Raw genomic sequence first — 18,965 nt, 5'->3', positions numbered from 1 at the left:
TCCAGGACAAATAGCTGTCAGAGGCCTTTGTTCCTTTGGTGAGCCCTCCCCTGGGGTGGCAGACAGCCACCATATCTGGGACTCCAGCAACCTGGCTCACACTGGTAGCCCTGCTCTGGTCACTCCCTGAGGCCCTGCCCCACCCCACCCAACTTTCAGGCCCACCCAAGCTGTTGCCAGTTACTTAACCATAGGATTGACCTGTCTTAGATCCTGCTTCAGGTTTTCCTAAATTCTTTCAAACGAGCAGCATCTGGTCTCAGATAGCCCCATACCTCTTGTTAAGTAATACACAGAAACAAACACAGAGAGGCAGCCAAAATGAGGAGACAAAGAAACAAGTCCCAAATGAAAGAACAGAACAAAACTCCAGGAAAAGAACTAAGCGAAATGGAGATAAGCAATCTAACAGATGCTGAATTCAAAATACTGCTTATAAGGATGCTCAATGAACTTAGTGAGGGCCTCAAGAGCATTAAAAAGGACCAGTCAGAAATGAAGGATGCACAGTCAGAAACAAAGGAGGCACTAACTGAAATAAAGAATAATTTACACAGACTCAATAGTTGAGTAGGTAAAGCCAAGAAGCAAACCATCGATTTTGAATACAAGGAAGCAAAAAACACCCAATCAGAACAGTAAAAAGATAAAAGGATCCAAAAAAATGAGGATAGTGTAAGGAGCCTCTGGGACAACTTCAAGTGTGCCAACATTTGCATCTTGGGGGTGCCAGAAGGAGAAGAGAGAGAACAAGAAATTGAAAACCTATTTGAAACAATAATGGCAGAAAACTTCCCTAACTTGATGAAGGAAACAGACATACACGTCCAGGAAGCACAGAGTCCCAAGCAAGATGAACCCCAAGAGGCCCACACCAAGACACATCATCATCAAAATGCAAAAGGTTCAAGATAAAGAGAGAATCTTAAAAGCAGCAAGAGAAGAGCAGTTAGTTACTTACAAGGGAGTTCCCATAAGACTGTCAGCTGATTTCTCAAAAGAAACTTTGCAGGCCAGAAGGGAGTGGCAAGAAATATTCAGAGTGATGAAAAGCAAGAACCTACAACCAAGATTACTCTATCCTGCAAAGCTGTCATTTAGAATCGATGGCCATATAAAGAGTTTCCCAGACAAGAACAAGTTAAAGGAGTTCATCACCACCAAACCATTATTATATGAAATGTTGAAGGGTGTTTTTGAAGAAAAAGATAAAATATATGAACAAACAAAATGGCAATGAATACATATCTATCGGCAATAGAATCTACAAACAAAATGAACAGGCAGAACAGAAACATTCTCATAGATAAGGAGAACATTTTGTTGGTTGCCAGATGGGAGGGGGTTTGGGAGAATGGGTGCAAAAGGTGAAAAAATTAAGAAGAACAAATTGGTTGCTAGACTGACAAACCTCAAAGAGAAGGTGGTTGGGGAGTGGGGAGAAATAAACCAAAGAACCTATATGCATAACCAATGGACACAGACAACAGTGTGGGAAAAGGCAGGATGGGGGTGGAAGTGGGGAGGAGGGGGTCAATGGGGAAAAAATGAGGAACATCTGTAATACACTCAACAATAAAGATAAAAATAATAATAAAATAAATAGTTGATGTTCAGAATGATTGGACACTATCTGTATTCAATCAATAAAAAGGCCCTGATCTAATTTGGGTCAAAAAACAGAGTTGGTCTAATTTATTTATTTATTTTTATTAAGATATGATTTACATGGCATAAAATTTCCCTTCTTTTTTTATTTTATTTTATTTTTTATCCTCACCTGAGGACATTTTTCTATTTTTTGTTCAGATACAGTTGGGGGGAGAGAGAGGAAGAGAGAGAAAGAGAGAAACATCGATGTGAAAGGAACACATCGAGTGGCTGCCACCCGCACAACCAACCAGGGCCGGGGACAAACTGCCACCGAGGTACGTGCCCTTAGCGGGAACCGAACCCGGGTCTCTCAGGACCGCAGGCCGACACTCTAACCGCTGAGCCAAACCGGCCAGGGCAAATTTCCCTTCTTTTAAAGTGTATAATAAAGTTATTTTTTAGTATACTCACAAAGTTGTGCAATTATCACTAATTCTAAAAAATTTTATCACCCCAAAAAGAAACCCCATACCATTAGCATATTCCCTGCACCCTTCCAATCCCTGGTAACCACTAATCTACTTTCTGTCTCTATGGATTTGCCTATTCTGGAAATTTTATATAAATGGACTCTTTTCACTTTCTTGACTCCATTTTTATCCTGAGAGGTGTTGGAGTTTGTCAAAGCTTTCTCTGTGTCTATTAAGATTTTTGTGTTTTTTCTTCTATTAATATTGTTAATATTTGGATGTTGACCCAACCTTGCATTCCTATAATAAATCCCACTTGGTCATGCTATATAATCTTTTTATATGGTGCTGGATTTGATTTGCTAGTATGTTGTTGAAGATTTTTGCATCTATATTCATATGGGATATTGGTCTGTAGTTTCATTTTCTTGAGATGTCTTTGTTTTGTTTGGTGTCAGGGTAATGCTGGACTCAATGAATGAGTTGGGAAATGTCCCTTCCTCTTCTTTTTTTTTAGCAGAGTTTGTGAAGGATTGGTGTCAGTACTTTTATTTTCGCTTTTTTTTTTAAATCCTCACCCGAGGACACTTTTTCCCATTTTTTGTTCAGATAAAGTGGGAGAGAGAGAGGAGAAAAGAGAGAGAGGGGAAAAGAGAGAGAGAGAAACATGAACGTGAAAGGGACACATCGAGTGGCCACCACCCACACGACCAATCAGGGCCGGGGACAAACTGCAACCGAGGTACATGCCCTAGCGGGAACTGAACCTGGGTCTCTCTGGACCGCAGGCCAATGCTCCAACTACTGAGCCAAACTGGTCAGGGCAGTGTCAGTACTTTTAAAAGAATCTTTGATAGGGTTCATCAGTGAATCCATCTGGCCCTGGCCTTTTCTTTGTGGAGCATTTTTTAAATTCTTTTTTTATCCTCACCCGAGGACATTTTTCCATTTTTTATTCAGGTATAGCGGGAGGGAGAGAGAGGAAGAGAGAGAGAAACATCGATGTGAACGGGACACATCGAGTGGCTGCCACCCGCACGACCCAACCAGGGCCGTGGACAAACTGCAACCAAAGTACATGCCCCTAGCAGGAACCGAACCCGGGTCTCTCTGGACCGCAGGCCGATGCTCTAACCGCTGAGCCAAACTGGCCAGGGCGCATTTTTTAAATTCTTAATTCAATCTCTTTGCTTGTTATAAATCAATTAAGATTTTCTGTTTCTTCTTAAATCAGTTATGATAGTTTGTATCTTTCTAAGAATTTTTCTATTTTATCTAGGTTATCTAATTTTTTTGGCATACAAATGTGTGCATATAGTATTCCCCTATATGCCTTTTCATTTTTGCAGTCAATGTCCCTTCTTTCATTCCAGATTTTAGTCACTTGACTCTTCTCAGTCTAATTTATTTGTAATTCCCAATATTTTATATTAATATGTTATTGTAAAAATTTGAACATTGCAGATAAAAACTAAAGCCTTGATTGCCACCCCCACCCTCAAACCCTCCACAGAGGTAACCCCATTATCAGTTTGGTGTAGCATAATTACTATGTGGCATAATTACATAGTTAAGCCAGTGTGTTAGTTTTCTATTGCTGCATAAACAAAGTATCATATATTTAGCAGCCCAAAATAACACAAATTAATTATCTCACATTTTCCATGAGTCAGGAGTCCTGGATGGGCCCCACCAGGCTGAAATCAAGGTATTGGTTGGGGCTACTATCTCATCTGAGCCTCTGTGTCTTTTCCCAAGTTCATTGATTTTTGGCAGAATTCAGTTCCTTGCAGTTGTAGGACTAAGGTCCCTGCTTTCTTGCTGGCTGTCAACCAGGAGTCTTTCTCAGCTCCTAGGACTACCTGGCATTCTCTGCCATATATATAGTTTGTTTCTTAAAGTCCAGCAGGACATCTTCTGTGGCTTCCAATCTCTCTCACTTCTGTCTCTGCCCTCTAGACCTGGATTTAAAGAGCTAGAGTGATTAGGTCAGGCCCACCCAGGGTAAATTTCTCTTTTGATGAACTCAAAGTGAACTGATTAGGGACCTTGATTACATTTTGCCATATAACATAACCTCATTGTAGGAGTGAGACCCAATCATATTCATAAGCCTTGCTCTTCTTCAAAGGGAGAAACTTATATAGGATATGTACCCCATGGGATGAAAGTCTTTGGATCCATCTTAGAATTTGAGCTCTGACAGCCAGCCATAAAACTAAGTAAGCAATAAAGGTAATCGATAGAGCCTTTTATAATCAATATGAATTGTTTGAATATGTGAGATGCTCATGCTTGGCAACTATAATAACATTGGTCCCACAGCAAAAAATATGTTCATGTAGAAGAGATGACACAGAAAAATCAAATGATGCTAAACAAACAAACAAACAAACAAACAAAAAACTTATTTGATTTTAAAAGAATTCAACTTGCCATATATCTTTTGCCTAGGGCTTCAGAGCCCAACCTTTGCCCAACATTTATCAATCTGACAATTGCTTTTCCTTCTGACTTCCTTAGGTAGGTCAAGAATTTGCTTCTCTTCCAATCCATTAGTGTGAAATTTAATGGCTCATTGACCTTAATTCTTTCTTTGCCTTTTGTGTAGGCCTGGGCACACTGAGGCAGCAATAATATTTTGTGAATTGGTTAACCAGGTTAGCTACCCTATACAACGGGACTCATATCTAGCCCAGGTCTTCAGAGGCGGAGCCTAGGGTGTAGAGCTGTTGGTCACCTTTAGGAGGCGCTCCCCCAGGTCATGGCTCCGCGTTTTCAGTGCTTCTGGACCGCTCTCTCTCTCGCATCCCATCTCTACGGTTTCTGTTGTGTTTTTATCAGGAATAGGCGGAGCTTCCGGTTCCGGTGGGGCCGTCCCTAGCGGCGGAAATGGCGGCTGCAGCGACGGAGGCTGCGGCCTCAGGCTCTGAAGACCCCCGGGAAGAGGCTGAAGCCCTCGGCCCTGCCTGGAATGAGTCCCAACTGCGCAGTTATAGCTTCCCGACCCGGCCCATCCCACGTCTGAGTCACAGCGACCCCCGGGCGGAGGAGCTCATCGAGAATGAGGTAGGAGGCGGGGCCGCGTCCCCAGTGGGAGAGGAGGAGGGAGCAGGTTAGGAGGAGAGGTCAAAGGCGCAGTTGATAGAAGTGGGGGACTGGCTGGGCCGGGAACTAGGGCCTGAGGAGAGCTGGAGAGGGATGCTAGAAGAAATGGGACTTGAGGGGTTCCTGTTGGTTAACAGGAGAAATTACTCTGAAGTTGGGAAGTAGCTGGAATCATGGTACCAGAATCCACCAACCCAGTTCCTCGGGACGACTTCATTTGATTTTTTTTTTCACCTGGTGGTTTCGCGTAGGAGCCTGTGGTGCTGACCGACACAAATCTTGTGTATCCTGCCCTCAAATGGGATCTTGAATACCTGCGAGAGAATATTGGCAACGGAGACTTCTCTGTGTACAATGCCAGTACCCACAAGTTCTTGTACTACGACGAGAAGAAGATGGCCAATTTCCAGAACTTTAAGCCAAGGTCCAACAGGGAGGAAATGAAATTCCATGAGTTTGTTGAGAAACTGCAGGATATACAGCAGCGAGGAGGGGAAGAGAGGTAAGTTCCCAGGTGATGGTTTTCTGTTGGCTGTAACGCATATATTTTAATTTCTTGTACTTGTTTGAAGATATGGAGGAGTTGGGTGAGTTCTCTAAATTGAGGGATGAGGGAACGATGATACTTGAACTGACTTTCTAGTTCTTTGTCATCTTCATAAAGTGAGTCACAGTTGCTTGCAAGGGTCAGGTAGGTGAACAACATGAGTGAAGTTATTTGGGCAAAAACTACTGTGAGGCTGAGTGCATACATCCTGTTCAAAGTGGGAAGTCATTACTTGTTTCCATTTGGGAGTTCATTTTCAGAATTGCCAGATAATTGTGATTTTTCAAGAGAAGCCAGAAGTCAGGATTTTTACTTAAAATCTTTTTTACTTTTAAAGGTGTGCAGCTAATTCAAATTTTTAAAAATACTGCAAGGGGCCAAACAGAAATGTCTGTTGTTGGATTTTTGCCTTAAGATAAACAGTTTGCAGCCTAAATTATTAGGCTGGCTGGGGATGGTTCAAGCTGAAGAGTTATATAAATTGTGATTCTGGGGTGAAGGATATTAGGGTCCTCTAGGTTAGGGAAGATCAGATTAGATTGGGGCGAGGGTCGTTTGTTGATGTTCCACGTTGTACTGGCAATAGCAAACGACACACAGGAGTGATTCTTTCTGTCTGCTTTTATTCCTATTTATGAGGACAGTTTCTTAGGTAGGTCCTATACAACACAGTGTCTGCTTTCACTAAGTACTTCATGGTGAATGACCATCTCCAGCTCACATCTGGTGCCCAGTCCTGGCCTTCCTGCCTCAGTTCTCTTCCTGACTCCCTGTTAGCCTTATGCAGCTAAGTGAATAGATTTAAAATATCTTTTTTTCCATCTTCCTGACACTTAGCAATTATCACAATGATAGGACTTTGACTAATGACTAAAAGAGTTTCCAGAGTCTGAACTATGATTGATCTGTTATTTTTGTCTTATAAAGATTGGTTTAGTTGAGTCATCTCATGGATTAATTTCCTCAAAATTGACAGCATGTAAATAAATGTGCACATGTACACGTGTGAACACACACATACACACATCAGTGTTCAGATTGAGAACTACTTAAACAGTGCTGGTGGAGTCTAATTCCATTTAATGAACACATACACTGGAATGAGCATGAGATAAGACACATGAATCCTCTGGATTCTCAGTCACTTTAACTTTTTTATCTGTTATCATGATAGCATTTTCCCCTTACTTTGTATGAGCTATGAATATAGTCTGTATTTATGGGTGATTCAAGGAAGAATTTTTTCCTGTGCAAATTTTTCCCTGCCGGCTGACTTTAGCACCAGCCAACTCCACGCATAATTGTACAGGTTGTGATTCTGGGGTAAAGGGTATTAGCATCCTCTGTGAGCTTTTTTGAGTATTTATTGTTTAGGTATAACAGAAATTGTTTAGATTCATGTTTCGTAAGTGGTCCTGTCTTTTTTTTTAAGTTATTTAACCAAATTTTTGTATATGTATGTATATTATAATCCCTGGGAAGAGTCCAGAGGTTACATTTGAGTGTTGAGGTTTCCCCAAAAAGTTAGCTGATGTTTCCAGCTTATTAAGATTTCTAGTTAAAGATGCCTTAAATATCCTGATTCTAGGCACTGAGATATCTTTGAGCCTTTTGAAGTTACATTCTCAGGAACAGGAAAGGGCTGCTTCTGTTATCTTGTCTTCCAGCTTGTCCCCTTATTAATGTCTCTAGTGAGGCTTGATTAAGTGTGTCTGGGTTTTCACATACTGTAAGTAACTTCTGATCTTCCTCAGGTGTGTTAGGAGCCTTGGGCCTGTGGAAAGCCCGATGAGGTATCTTCCTTCAGTTGTAGGTAGCTGAATCAGTTAAGATAAACTGGGCTTAGAGCCAGAGCCCTGCCACTTGATTTCTCACTCACACTACACGTTCATCACTGGTCACCTAGAGGAGGCTCTGCTCTTTTTTTTTTTTTTTTTTTTAAATATGAAACGCTTCACAAATTTGCATGTCATCCTCGTGCAGGGTCCATGCTAATCTTCTCTATTGTTGCAATTTTAGTGTATGTGCTGCCTTAGCAAGCACAGGAGGAAGCTCTGCTCTTACATCATCTTTTTCACTTTGGAACCCATATTGGCCCAGTAGCTACTATCTGAAACTGTTGCTGTGGCAGAGGAAAAAGATTTGGTGGTAGTGTGTACTGGTTATTAAAATTACAGTTTGGAAGCAACACAAGTCACTTCTGTGGATATTTCATAGGCCAAACCAAGTTAAATAAGCAAAGCTAGTTAAATGGCTTCAAGGGGGTACAAAAGAATAACTCTCCCACAGGGAAGGAATTAGCTCCTAGTGAAGAGTAATATGTTCTATTACAACAGCCATTGAGGGCCAGATGGGACGTGTTGGGCCCTAAGAGTCTCTGGAGGAAGGCTGATTCATCATTGTAGGGCCTCAATAGACTTTGAGGAATCTGTGAAAGAAATTGTATGAAAGTTCTGTGTGTATGTGCATTTTTATGGGTATCCTTCCTTGTGTTCTTAAAGGATTTATGCTGTGACCCAGAAAAAGTTAAGAATCACTTCTTTAAAATAAGTTTGGTGTTGAACAGAGTCCAAAGAAGGATAGGTAAGGATTCAGTTCTGTGAGAATCCATTTTGGTTAAGATTCACATGACAGTGGTTGTTCTCTGTGGCTTCAGATTTCCAGATTTGGGGAAGCCATGCCAAGGGACTGTGTGTATGTGCACTAATGGGATCTTCTTCTTGGGGAACATAGGTTGTATCTGCAGCAAACACTCAATGACACTGTGGGCAGGAAGATTGTCATGGACTTCTTGGGTTTTAACTGGAACTGGATTAATAAGCAACAGGGAAAGCGTGGCTGGGGGCAGCTGACCTCCAATCTGCTGCTCATCGGCATGGAAGGTAAGAAATCTTTCAGAAAGCAGCATAGCTTGGAGTCATAAAAACCTGGTTCCTAATCCTGTGTGCACTGTTTATTCGCCCCTTGACTTTGAACAGGTCAGTTAACTTTTCCAAGCCTCAGCCACCTCATCTGCAAAAAGACCATGATAGTATTTTATAAATAGCTATGAAGATGAAATAAGATAATTTATGTTGTCTTTAAGCTAGTTTTATACACTCTAAAAAAAATTTCCTTTTCCTTTCCTCAATTACTGTGTGAATGGTATACTCAGATATTAAGGATCTCTGAAATATTGCTGTTCTCTGTTGGATCTGTCTGTATTCAAAAGATTTTTATCCCAGTAGAAGAAGGATTGTATTTTTCCAATATAAACTGTACCTTAACTTCTGAACAGATAGTACATTCATGGGGTTAAATTCAGAAGGTATAAATAGGTATATAATAATAAATCTTTCTTCCAGTCCAATTCCCAGCATTCCAGTTTCCCTCCCTGGAGGCACCGCATGTTATTAGTTGTTTGTGTGTCCTGCTAGAGAATATTATGCACACATAAGCAAGTATGTGAATATGTTCTTTTGTGTGTGTGTTTTTTTTTCTTTTGAATAAAAGGGGAAACCTTTAAATTCCAGTCAGAAGAAGGAGAGCTACTTATCTCACTACTTGTTGCCAGCACTAGTTCATTGCCAGGCCCATACTTAGTAAATGGTGAATAAATTGGGTTGAACAAGGAAGCAGAGTAATTATTTATTGTCATTCACCACTGAGCTCTGAACTTTCTTCCCCCTTTGATTATCTTTTCTTCAGATTGTGATGCAGCTTATGGATTGACCCTTAACCTGTCCCTTTGAAACCAACTCTTGGTTGATCTACTGGGATCCAGTTCTGATTTATTTGACTGCATTTTTCTGTTGCCTTCTAATCCTGTGGTAGAGTGCAGGCAAGTGAATTTGTTAGGTAGAGTTGAGAGAGGAAATCCCCATTCGGGATGCTAGGGACTCTCAGCACTTAAGAAGGCAGGTGTCTTGGCCTACCCAGGCAGACCTGGAGAATGTATTCTACACTCTGTGCCCTGCAGAGGGCCCTTAAGTTTTCCAGGATTGTGCCAAGGATAAACAACAGACATGGTCCCAGTTAAAAAGTAGATAGAGCACATAGTAGGGCAGAACTAATTCAAGGTGGCATTTAAAATAATTTGCCTTATTCAAATTATACAGCACTCTTTAGGAGTCTGATATGCTTACCCCTACGAGAATCAACGGCCCCAGTGCTTCTCTAAGAAGAGTTGAAGTGGGAGGAAAGGTTTAGAATCCTTACACTCCAAAAGAGCTACCCAGTCCCGCACTCCCTCCCACCCAGGAGCATGCCCTTGCCTTTCCCTTCCTCCTCCTCTTCCCCCACAGGTGTGTATCTCCTAAACTATGAGTTTCCATAGACTTGCAACCAGGGTAGCAGTGGGCAGTGGCAGCTCATCCCAGGCTAATCCCCTGAATGTGTCTCCAAGGCCTCCTTTTCTCTGACTCTCCAGTGACCTGACAGCAGTCGCGCCTTGGCTCACTTCCCATAACCTTTCTGGAGAGCTGAGGTAGCCCCGCATACTCTCTCTCCTATTGCTTCTTCTATCTTAGGCTCTTCTTTGTTTTACTGTTCCCAGTCTTTGTTTTAATCCTCATCCGAGGATATTTTTCCATTTATCTTCAGACAGAGTAAGAGAGAGAGAAAAAGAAACATAGATGTAAGAGAGACACATCGACTGGCTGCCTCCCTCATGACCCTAACCAAGGCTGGGGATGAACCGCAACCAAGGTATGTGCCCTTGGCTGGAATCGAATCCGCAACTCTTTGGTCCGCGGACCAACACTAACTGCTGAGCCAAACCAGTCAGGGCTGTTCCCAGCTTTAATAAATGTACTCTCAAAATAAATAATAAAAAAAGAGCCACCCAAAGTAAGTATGTATTCATACAACTTAAAATGACTGATTAAACCCAGCTGGTGTGGCTCAGTGGCAGAGCACTGACCCATGCACCGAAAGGTCACGGGTTTGATTTCCGGTCAAGGCACATGCTCCGGTTGTGGGCCCAATACCCAGTGAGGGGCATGCAGGAAGTGGCCAGTCGATGTTCTCTCTCATCAATGTTTCTATCTCTCCTTCTCCCTTCCTCTCTCTCTAAAATCAATAATGACTGGTTATTACTGGTTAGTAATTTTAAAAAATGACTGGTTAATTCCATCAAAGAAGATCATGCATGCATTGTTGATACCAGTCATTTCAGTTGTTTCCAACTCTTGTTTTGCTGCCCTTGAATTATTGCCATAGTCAAGAAGAGTATAAGTATATGTAATGTATTACTTTGCTAGACTTGTATCATTTCAATGTGCTATTGCTTCCAATAAGGCAGTAGCCATTATTAAGAAAGTCTACTTTGTTAATTGATGCTGAATGCTTATTGCTAGACTTATTATTGAATAAAAGTGTAACACTGCCCTAGATGGTGTTACTCAGTTTGTTGGGCATCATCCCATGCCCTGAAAGGTTGCTGGTTTGATTCCTAGTCAGCACGCATGCCTGGGTTGCAGGCTCGATCCCTGGTAGGAGGCATGCAGGAGGCAGCTGATTGATGTTCTGCTCTCACATCATTGTTTCTTTCTCCCTCTCCCTTTCTCTCTAAAAATCAATAAAGTTTTTTAAAATAAGATATGCACTCAAATGTATATATTTAAAGAAGTGTAACACCTAATTTGCTGAGAATTTAATGCCATTTTCCTGATTCTGCCTAATTTTTTTTATTAGGAACCCTTAGCTGAGTGGGCAGACTGGTTTCTCTCCAGCACTGGGTCCTATGTCCCAGTCTGTGCAATAGAGGCACTGCTGTGAATAAGAAAATGTCTTTCTTCTTACAGGAAACGTGACACCTGCTCACTATGATGAACAACAGAACTTCTTTGCTCAGATAAAGGGCTACAAGCGATGCATATTATTCCCTCCGGATCAGTTTGAGTGCCTCTACCCATATCCTGTTCATCATCCATGTGACAGACAGAGCCAGGTGAGCTCGTGGTCTGAGGAAGGTATAGAAGTCCTTGGGGATCCAAGGTTGGCATGTCTTTCCCCTTCCTTGTGGTAGTATATCAGGTTTGGACAAACTCAAGATAATTTCACAGTGTAGCTCGTTCAGGGTGGGGCAAAAGTAGATTTATAGTTTTTCATATGGAAAATAATGCAGTAATTAATAAGAATAAACTCTGTTTCATGTACTTACAACTGTAAACCTACTTCTGTCCCGCCCTGTATATTCTAGGCCCCCTGTAGTGGTCCCCAGATGTTTATAAGTGTAAACAGCCCCATAGAGGTAATTCTGGAGGGCAGACCCTGTCATTGATGCTGATGGAGTCAGGTTGCGCTGTTTGACTGGAACAAAATGTGTGACATTTGGATTTAATAATTACTTTCTTTTGTCATGGATGCTACTACTTTTTGATAAAAAGGGCGAATAGAATTGAGATGTGAAACTTAATATCTTTTCTGGATCCAAGTGAGGTATATGATTGACTTTGTGGCTAACCAGAGAGGTTCTTTTCTTAAGGTGAAAGCTGCTTAACTACTTCATGTAGGAGTCTTGACTGGTAAAAATGTGTGTTTGGGAGAAAGTTTCTGAAGGTCTGGGTGAAGGATGAGTCCTAATTCTTCATATCTGCAGGCCATGCGTAGGTTTTCTGACCTGAAAACTGTGATGATTGGCTTCTGACTTCAGGAGCACTGAAGCCTAGGATTCTTTATCACTCAGCACTGAGCCTGGCCTGTCTTACATCATCCTCTGAGAGAGTGTGTGTATGTTTAATGTGTGTTGTGTCTTCTGCTGGATATAAATTTTAAAGTAATTTTTTTTTTTAAGGCAACTTTTTGTACTACCAGAGTAACTTTCACATAGTAGTTAATGATAAAAATTTCGTAATTGACTGATTCTTTTTTCTTTTTTTCTCTTGGACCTTTCAGGTGGACTTTGACAATCCTGATTACGAGAGGTTCCCCAATTTCCAGAACGTGGTTGGTTACGAAACAGTGGTTGGTCCTGGTGATGTTCTTTACATCCCAATGTACTGGTGAGGAGGGGGTTAGGACTGGGGACTTCTTGGGAGATTCTTTCCCATTTCTTGGAAAGCCTTATCTGTGTCTCTTATGAGTTGTGGCAAGATTGATCTTATGTGATCTACAGGAAGGTTGGCATATCCAGGTATGAGCAAAATGGCCATGGGGGAAATGACAACCCTGTTTCTAGCCCAGGGTGTGTTTAAGAGGATGAGCATCAAGAAACTATCTTCATTATTTCCCTTAGCTGGACTCCACCTAGGTTTCCATACCCCCCATCCCCACTGTAATCCCCCCCCCCCATCTGAAAAGTATTGGTGGCAAACAGAAGCTTATTTATTTTCTTGCAGGTGGCATCACATAGAGTCATTATTAAATGGGGGGATTACCATCACTGTGAACTTCTGGTATAAGGTGAATATCGGCTTTTTTTCCTAGGTGGGACTGGGGTGAGGTAGGTTTAATACATTGTTGGGGGCAGAGTGGGGAGGTTGGCTATCTCTGGAGTGATTCCCAGGTCTTTGGGGATATGAAGAGGGATGGGCTTGAGCTGTGTTTTCTTAGAAGGGAGGATGGTGCCTAGGAATAGCGGGTGACACTGAAGCCTTCCTGAGCTGCTGATTCCTTTGCAGGGCGCCCCCACCCCTAAGAGAATTGAATATCCTCTCAAAGCCCATCAGAAAGTGGCCATAATGAGAAACATTGAGAAGATGCTTGGAGAAGCCTTGGGGAACCCACAAGAGGTATGTGGCTGCCCCAAGGTGGCACTCTTATGGTTCAGTGGGCAGTGACCAGGGAAAGTTAGGATCGGTGTCACATTCTCCATAGCTCCTCTGTTTTAGTATCTGGTGTCCTCTCCATAGAGGTTATGAGTATATTCAGAAACGCCTTATTTTCTGGTGAGAGCTGGGCTTGACTGGCGGATCAATTATAAATCTGTTCCATGCTAGTGGTAATGTTCCCCATGGGGCTTGTGTGCCAGCTGGGGACCCCAGAGGGAATTCTTCTGGAACAGGAAGTGAACAGTAAAGCATCTCACACTCTCCCAGCTGTGCCAAGGCTCTTCTAGGTAATGTTGAGACCTGCTTCTCACACAGGTATGCCAGTGGCCCATCAGGCAAATGGGGGAGTTTTGTATTTGTAACACTCTTGCCTCCGCCCCGTGGCTATCCTCAGCAATCCAGAGGACCTGTGGGGTTGGGAGATGGTGCTAGTGTCAATTACAGGGTTCAGAATATAAAGACATGTAACATATTTAGGCACATTTAAGAAACATGCAGGCAAACACTCTTAGGTGTTTGGGAATTATCAACTCCTCTGACCTTATGTCTGTCAGTTTGGTGCTGCTTACAGATAAGGGTATTGTGAGAGGGAAGATAATGAACCCAGAGGGGAGAGCTATGCCCCAGGATACTGAATTGACCTACAGGAAGAGAATTGGTTAGAGGGTTTGTGAGATTGAATGAAAGGCCTGTCCCTGCCCTGGCTGGACATTGGATGTCTCTAGACACACCCCTGTCCAGCTCCACATTCAGGGAACAGGCAGTTCTGACTGGCTCCTCATGTCTTTTCACAGGTGGGGCCCTTGTTGAACACAATGATCAAGGGCCGATACAACTAGCCTGCCAGGAGTCAAAGCCTCCTGCCAGGTGACTGCTAACTCGTCTACACCGCTCCATTGATGAGGACAGGAGACTCCAAGCACTAGTATTGCACGCAGCACTTAATGGACTGGACTCTTGCCATAGCCCTGGAGGCAGGTGTTTGGGGCAAGGCAGTGCGTTGGCATGCCACTCCTATTTGGAGGGACTTTGTACCCTTGTCTCTGTGCCCCAGCACCTTTCCTCCTTGCCCCCCCCTAAAGTTCTGCATTCAGTGTGTGGAGTTCCAGCTTCTGGTTGTCATCATGTCTGTGTGTGTCAGTCTGTCAACCTCGGGATGTGTGTATGCGTGTATGTGCATGCACACACACACATGTGTCTCTGTTCCTTGCACCGTTCTGGGTCCAGATCCCACTCTGGCTCTCAGACCTATCTCCTGCAACCTCTGTGCCTCAGCCTGAGATAGAGGAGATGCTCTTGGATGCCTGCTACATCTGGGCTGCAGGGCAGAGCTATCCTGATGTTTAGGTCAGTCGGCTTTCTTCAGGTTTGACAGAATTAGCCTCTAAGCTGGGTGGGAATGGCTACTGGGACTAATGGGGAGAGTGAGAAGAAGGTTTGCTTTGAGAGCCTAAAGAGTTTCCTATGAGAGAGAATTAAGTTCCAACTTGGATTTTCATGCTCAAGCCATACATAGAGTCTTTGGACCCAAGAACTTGTGCGTAAGTTTCAAATTGCAGACACATACAGCTTCTCTCAGCACCAGTTCTTGCTCCACATACTGGGTGCCAAGGGAGTCCTCCTAGCAATGGCTTCTCTAGGTTCTATGGGTGCACGCCTCTGTGCAGCGTGTGTGTGTGTGTACACACACTGGCCTGCCTCTCTACCAAGTTTCTCTACTGCTTAACCTTGTGCAGTGGGGCATACAGTGGGAATCCCAGGGCAGTACTGCCTGACCTAACCTAAAGATTTAAAACTCAGCTATAGTCATTGGATGTTGGTCAGGTATCACTGCAACCTGCTTGAGGCTGACTGGCTAGAGCCTCTTCTGCCCAGGCTACATCCTCTGTGTCTATGGAGCTTCCTAGATGAAGGCACAAAATCGGGTCAGGTTTGGCAGCTAACTCACCACCTGTCATCCACCTCATGGCAAGGACAAAAATGTAGCCTTGTCTCTTAAAGCCAGCGCCTCTGCCAGATCCCACTGTAATGTTCCACAAACACCCTCAAAAGTCAGGTAAACTGGTGGAGCACGGAAGTGTAATTTTCTGTTCATATCTACTCACGGGAACCCCTCTCAGGGCTGCAGCTTACAACTGGGCAGCTGTGTACTGTGCAACTCAAAGGGCCATCATTCACATCTGTTCAGTGGAAGTGGGGCCGCTGGAGTCGGGTGGTGTGGTGGTCCTGTGTCGTGTCACCTCCACTTCCATCTCTCTGTCCCTTCTCTCTGGAAGGAAAGGGGAGTGGAGTCTCTGGATTTATATATATATTTTTCTTTTATTTCCTTTTTCTTTTTGCCAAAGGTTTACTTCTGGTGTCTGAGCTGTGGTTCTTACCCCCAAAGCTCAGTTTACAGTTACAGTGCACTGATAGATTGAGAGGATGTGCGTGTGCATGTGCACCTGTGTGTATTTTAGGGAGAGGTGTTTAGTACCTCATTCCGGGATTCTCTGATGCAGTGTGTGTGCAAACACGGTACCTTCTCAAGTGTAGTTCTTTCAAATATAGCCAATGCTGGGAAATCTGATTGCAGTGATCTCCCTCCCTCTATCTCTTTGGGAAAGAGGAATGCACAAAGAAAACGGGCAGAAAGAGGGTAAACTTGACCACAACCACATTTTGAAAGATAGTTTTTGTTCTCCTTAGCAGGTCTGCTGCATTCCTGGCTCAGCCTGCAAAGATGTGGGTGATGTGCAGCAGGGAGGTATGTGCCACTCAGCCGGTCCCTGGTGGGTGCTGTGCTGACATAGGTCTGACCTAAGGGGACTGAGGGGCAGGTACTGCACAGGATTGGTTGTGATCCTTGGATAACATAATAGTGACCCTGACTGTTAGACACCTAATGTGTGCCTAGTGCTTTTACCTTTGTTCCTCACTATCCAGCAAGGTAGGCGTTCTCATTTTACAGTGGAAGAAACAGGGCTCAGAGAGGTTAAGTGATTAGCAGCAATCAGGATTCCAACCTAGTATTGTTTGGCTACAAACCCCCCGTTGCTCCTTTTTCACCAAACTTGGTTCGTTTACCTCCTCCCTTGTACTACAGGCCAACCTCAGGTCTCAGTCCACTGGGCACTGTCTGGTGTAGGCAGGCTTAGCCCAAGAGTGTGAGAAGTAAAGACATCTGGGGAAAACTGCCAGGGAGCCATATAATGAGTTAAGAGTGCTGGAAGGAGCTATGGGGAGACTGAGTTCTAGATCCCATTGTGTTACTAGTGTGTCATTGAATAGGTTTCATAACTTCTCCCAGCGTGCTTCTGCATTGGTAGAATTGAAGACCTAGTTCTAGGTGATCACTAAGAACATTGATTCATGTTCTGCTGTTTCCTTTTCCCCCAAGTAAGAGGTTGAAGCTCTTTACTTACCTAGGTTAGGGCCATTTGGGCTCAAATTCTACTTGGGGCAGAGGAAACATTTTTGCTCTGTTGCTTACCCCTGTTGTGGAGGCAGATAGCATGGGAAAGTCGGGTTTGTGCCTGTATGGAGGTCAGTCATGTTACAACCTTGCATTTTACATCAGCAGGTACAGAGGAAACTATACTTTGTGAAGTCATACTAGGGGGAGGGGACATTGGAGTTTGGGGATGGAGGAGGGGCTGTTCTGGGCATCAGTTGAGCAGATGCCCAGGATGCCTGGGGGAGACCAGCTTCCCTTACAAATCTGAGCTCTAAATTACAAGGTTTTTACCAACATGAACAGTTGGGGGAAGTCGTCTGCTCTCATTTGCGTAATGGTTTCTGTCACTGGTGATTAGACACAGGATGAAGGAAAAGAAATTTGACAATTAGGAATGAGCCATCATTAATCTGAATCTGTTAGGAGACAGAGAGGGGAAGGATCCTTATCAATGGACCAGCCAGTGTGGGGAGACCCTTCTGCGCCACCCCCCCCCTCCCAACATGTACCCTTTTATTGTTCCTACAATCAGGCTGAGCTGGTATTTCTTAAGAAAGACTGGGTGGGCCCAGTCTCCAGCCTGAGGTGGATACAGGAACACATCTGCAGGCGTGGGCCAACAGAGAGAGATGGTGTCAATTGCAAACGATAGGGTAAAGCGTAACAGTGAAGTCATTTTGAGTGCTGTTTGCAAAAGTTTTTGTAATCAATTTCCCAGACACCCAATCAGTGGCAAGTATTTGTTCCTTTCCTACATTGCAGTGTGTGGAGAAAACCTGGTCTTTATCTTCCAGGTCTTTATCTTAGTTGGAGAAGAAACCACGTGCAACCACCAGAGGTTATGAAACTGTGTATCGTGCACCCTGTGAGGACAAGGTTAGAGACTGTTGAGGAAGAGGATCAGTAGAAAGAGCCCCAGGACTCCCAGCAACATTGATTTGTCCCCACAGTGCAGCTGTAGTTCTATGGAGGGCACGGAGGCCCTTGCCCAGATGTGTGAGCAGGTGATGAGATTAACCAAAAGGCTTAGTCTTGGGTGTGGGGAGCCCCAACTTGGATCTTCTGAGGTCTCCACACTTCCTCCTCTCATCCTGCTGTCTCTTCAGACTCTAAGACTACTAATTTGCACCAGTTGGTATTCATTCCTGTTTTGTGACTTGGTATGTGGTGGGTTCCTTCGAGGCGCCCTCAAGGATTGGGGGCAGGTGTTGGAATGTGTTTGTTTCTCTCAAAATGTTAACTTCCCAAGGATGGTGCTCCCTTGGTAAATTTACTCTCTCTGGGTTTTCTACCCATCACAGTCCAGTGTAGAGTTTGTAGGGCTGCAGGAAATGGGCCTCAGTGACCAGTTTTACCCTAACGGGGTGGATGCTGGGATGTACCTGGAAGTGACTCGGGGTTCCAGAGCCCCTGGCCTGATTTCAGCCCATGTTTTTTTCTTTGGTACCTCAAGTGCTTGTCCTCCAGTCCCTGCTGTCTTGCTGAATAGATGTTCCAGCTTCCCTTTCCAGAGCTCCCCCATTTTCTCCTCCTAAGCCTTCCCTGCCCAGTCTCTTCAGCAACCCCTTCACCAAGGTCCTTTTTCCTAAACAGTTGCCCTTTTCTCAGACGCTCCAGATTGCAAGTGTTTGGATAGACTTTCTCATTGCTATTAATCTTAGAGTCATCTTCCTTTTCTGACCTGTGAAAGTCTGTTCATTTACCCAAAGTTAATTTGTTTGTTTTTATTCTGTTTTTTTTTTGGTTGTTATTTTGTTAATCCTCACCCAAGGATATTTTTTCCATTAATTTTGGGGGTGGGGTTGGAGAGAAACAACAATGAGCGAGAGATCAATTGGTTGCCTCCCACATGCATGCTGACCAGGGCCAGGCTTCGAACCAGCGACCCTTTGGTCCACGGGCCAATGCTCTAACCACTGAGAACACCAGCCAGGGCAAGGTTAGTCCATTTGTTCTTTGTGTTTTTTGTCCTCTTGCCATTTTATCCTTTCTGTGCATCTCGGTTTAGCTTTTCTAACTCCGGTGGCTGTTTCTTCAGCTCTGTGTAATCCTCACAGGTC

At 43.7% G+C, this 18,965-nt stretch overlaps 1 protein-coding gene and 1 non-coding gene across 2 annotated transcripts; one reads left to right on the top strand and one right to left on the bottom strand.

The window, feature by feature from the left end:
- The first annotated feature begins 4,903 nt into the window (after nt 1-4,903).
- HIF1AN (hypoxia inducible factor 1 subunit alpha inhibitor) lies at nt 4,904-14,571 on the top strand. The gene is made up of 8 exons (XM_036264709.1): nt 4,904-5,132; nt 5,423-5,673; nt 8,452-8,600; nt 11,502-11,647; nt 12,595-12,701; nt 13,038-13,101; nt 13,320-13,430; nt 14,264-14,571. Exons 1-8 carry the CDS (start codon nt 4,956-4,958, stop codon nt 14,306-14,308), a joined length of 1,050 nt encoding a protein of 349 aa, XP_036120602.1. The 5' UTR covers nt 4,904-4,955; the 3' UTR covers nt 14,309-14,571.
- Nucleotides 7,657-7,761, bottom strand: LOC118632867. Its single transcript, XR_004960115.1, has one exon. It is a non-coding gene; the product is annotated as a U6 spliceosomal RNA (small nuclear RNA).
- Nucleotides 14,572-18,965: the final 4,394 nt, after the last annotated feature.

This window comes from Molossus molossus, unplaced genomic scaffold (genome assembly GCF_014108415.1).
Source record: "Molossus molossus isolate mMolMol1 unplaced genomic scaffold, mMolMol1.p scaffold_m16_p_17, whole genome shotgun sequence".
NCBI classification, from domain to species: Eukaryota; Metazoa; Chordata; class Mammalia; order Chiroptera; family Molossidae; genus Molossus; species Molossus molossus.
The sequence above is the reverse complement of the archived record's forward strand: the minus strand, read 5'-3'. Positions and strand labels throughout refer to the sequence as shown.

Bases quoted from the DNA above. Each gene is read 5' to 3' on its own strand.
- HIF1AN (XM_036264709.1), top strand. From the start codon at position 4,956: ATGGCGGCTGCAGCGACGGAGGCTGCGGCCTCAGGCTCTGAAGACCCC. The intron at 5,133-5,422 runs GTAGGAGGCGGG...GGTTTCGCGTAG, and splicing joins AGGAGCTCATCGAGAATGAG to GAGCCTGTGGTGCTGACCGA. The intron at 11,648-12,594 runs GTGAGCTCGTGG...TGGACCTTTCAG, and splicing joins CATGTGACAGACAGAGCCAG to GTGGACTTTGACAATCCTGA.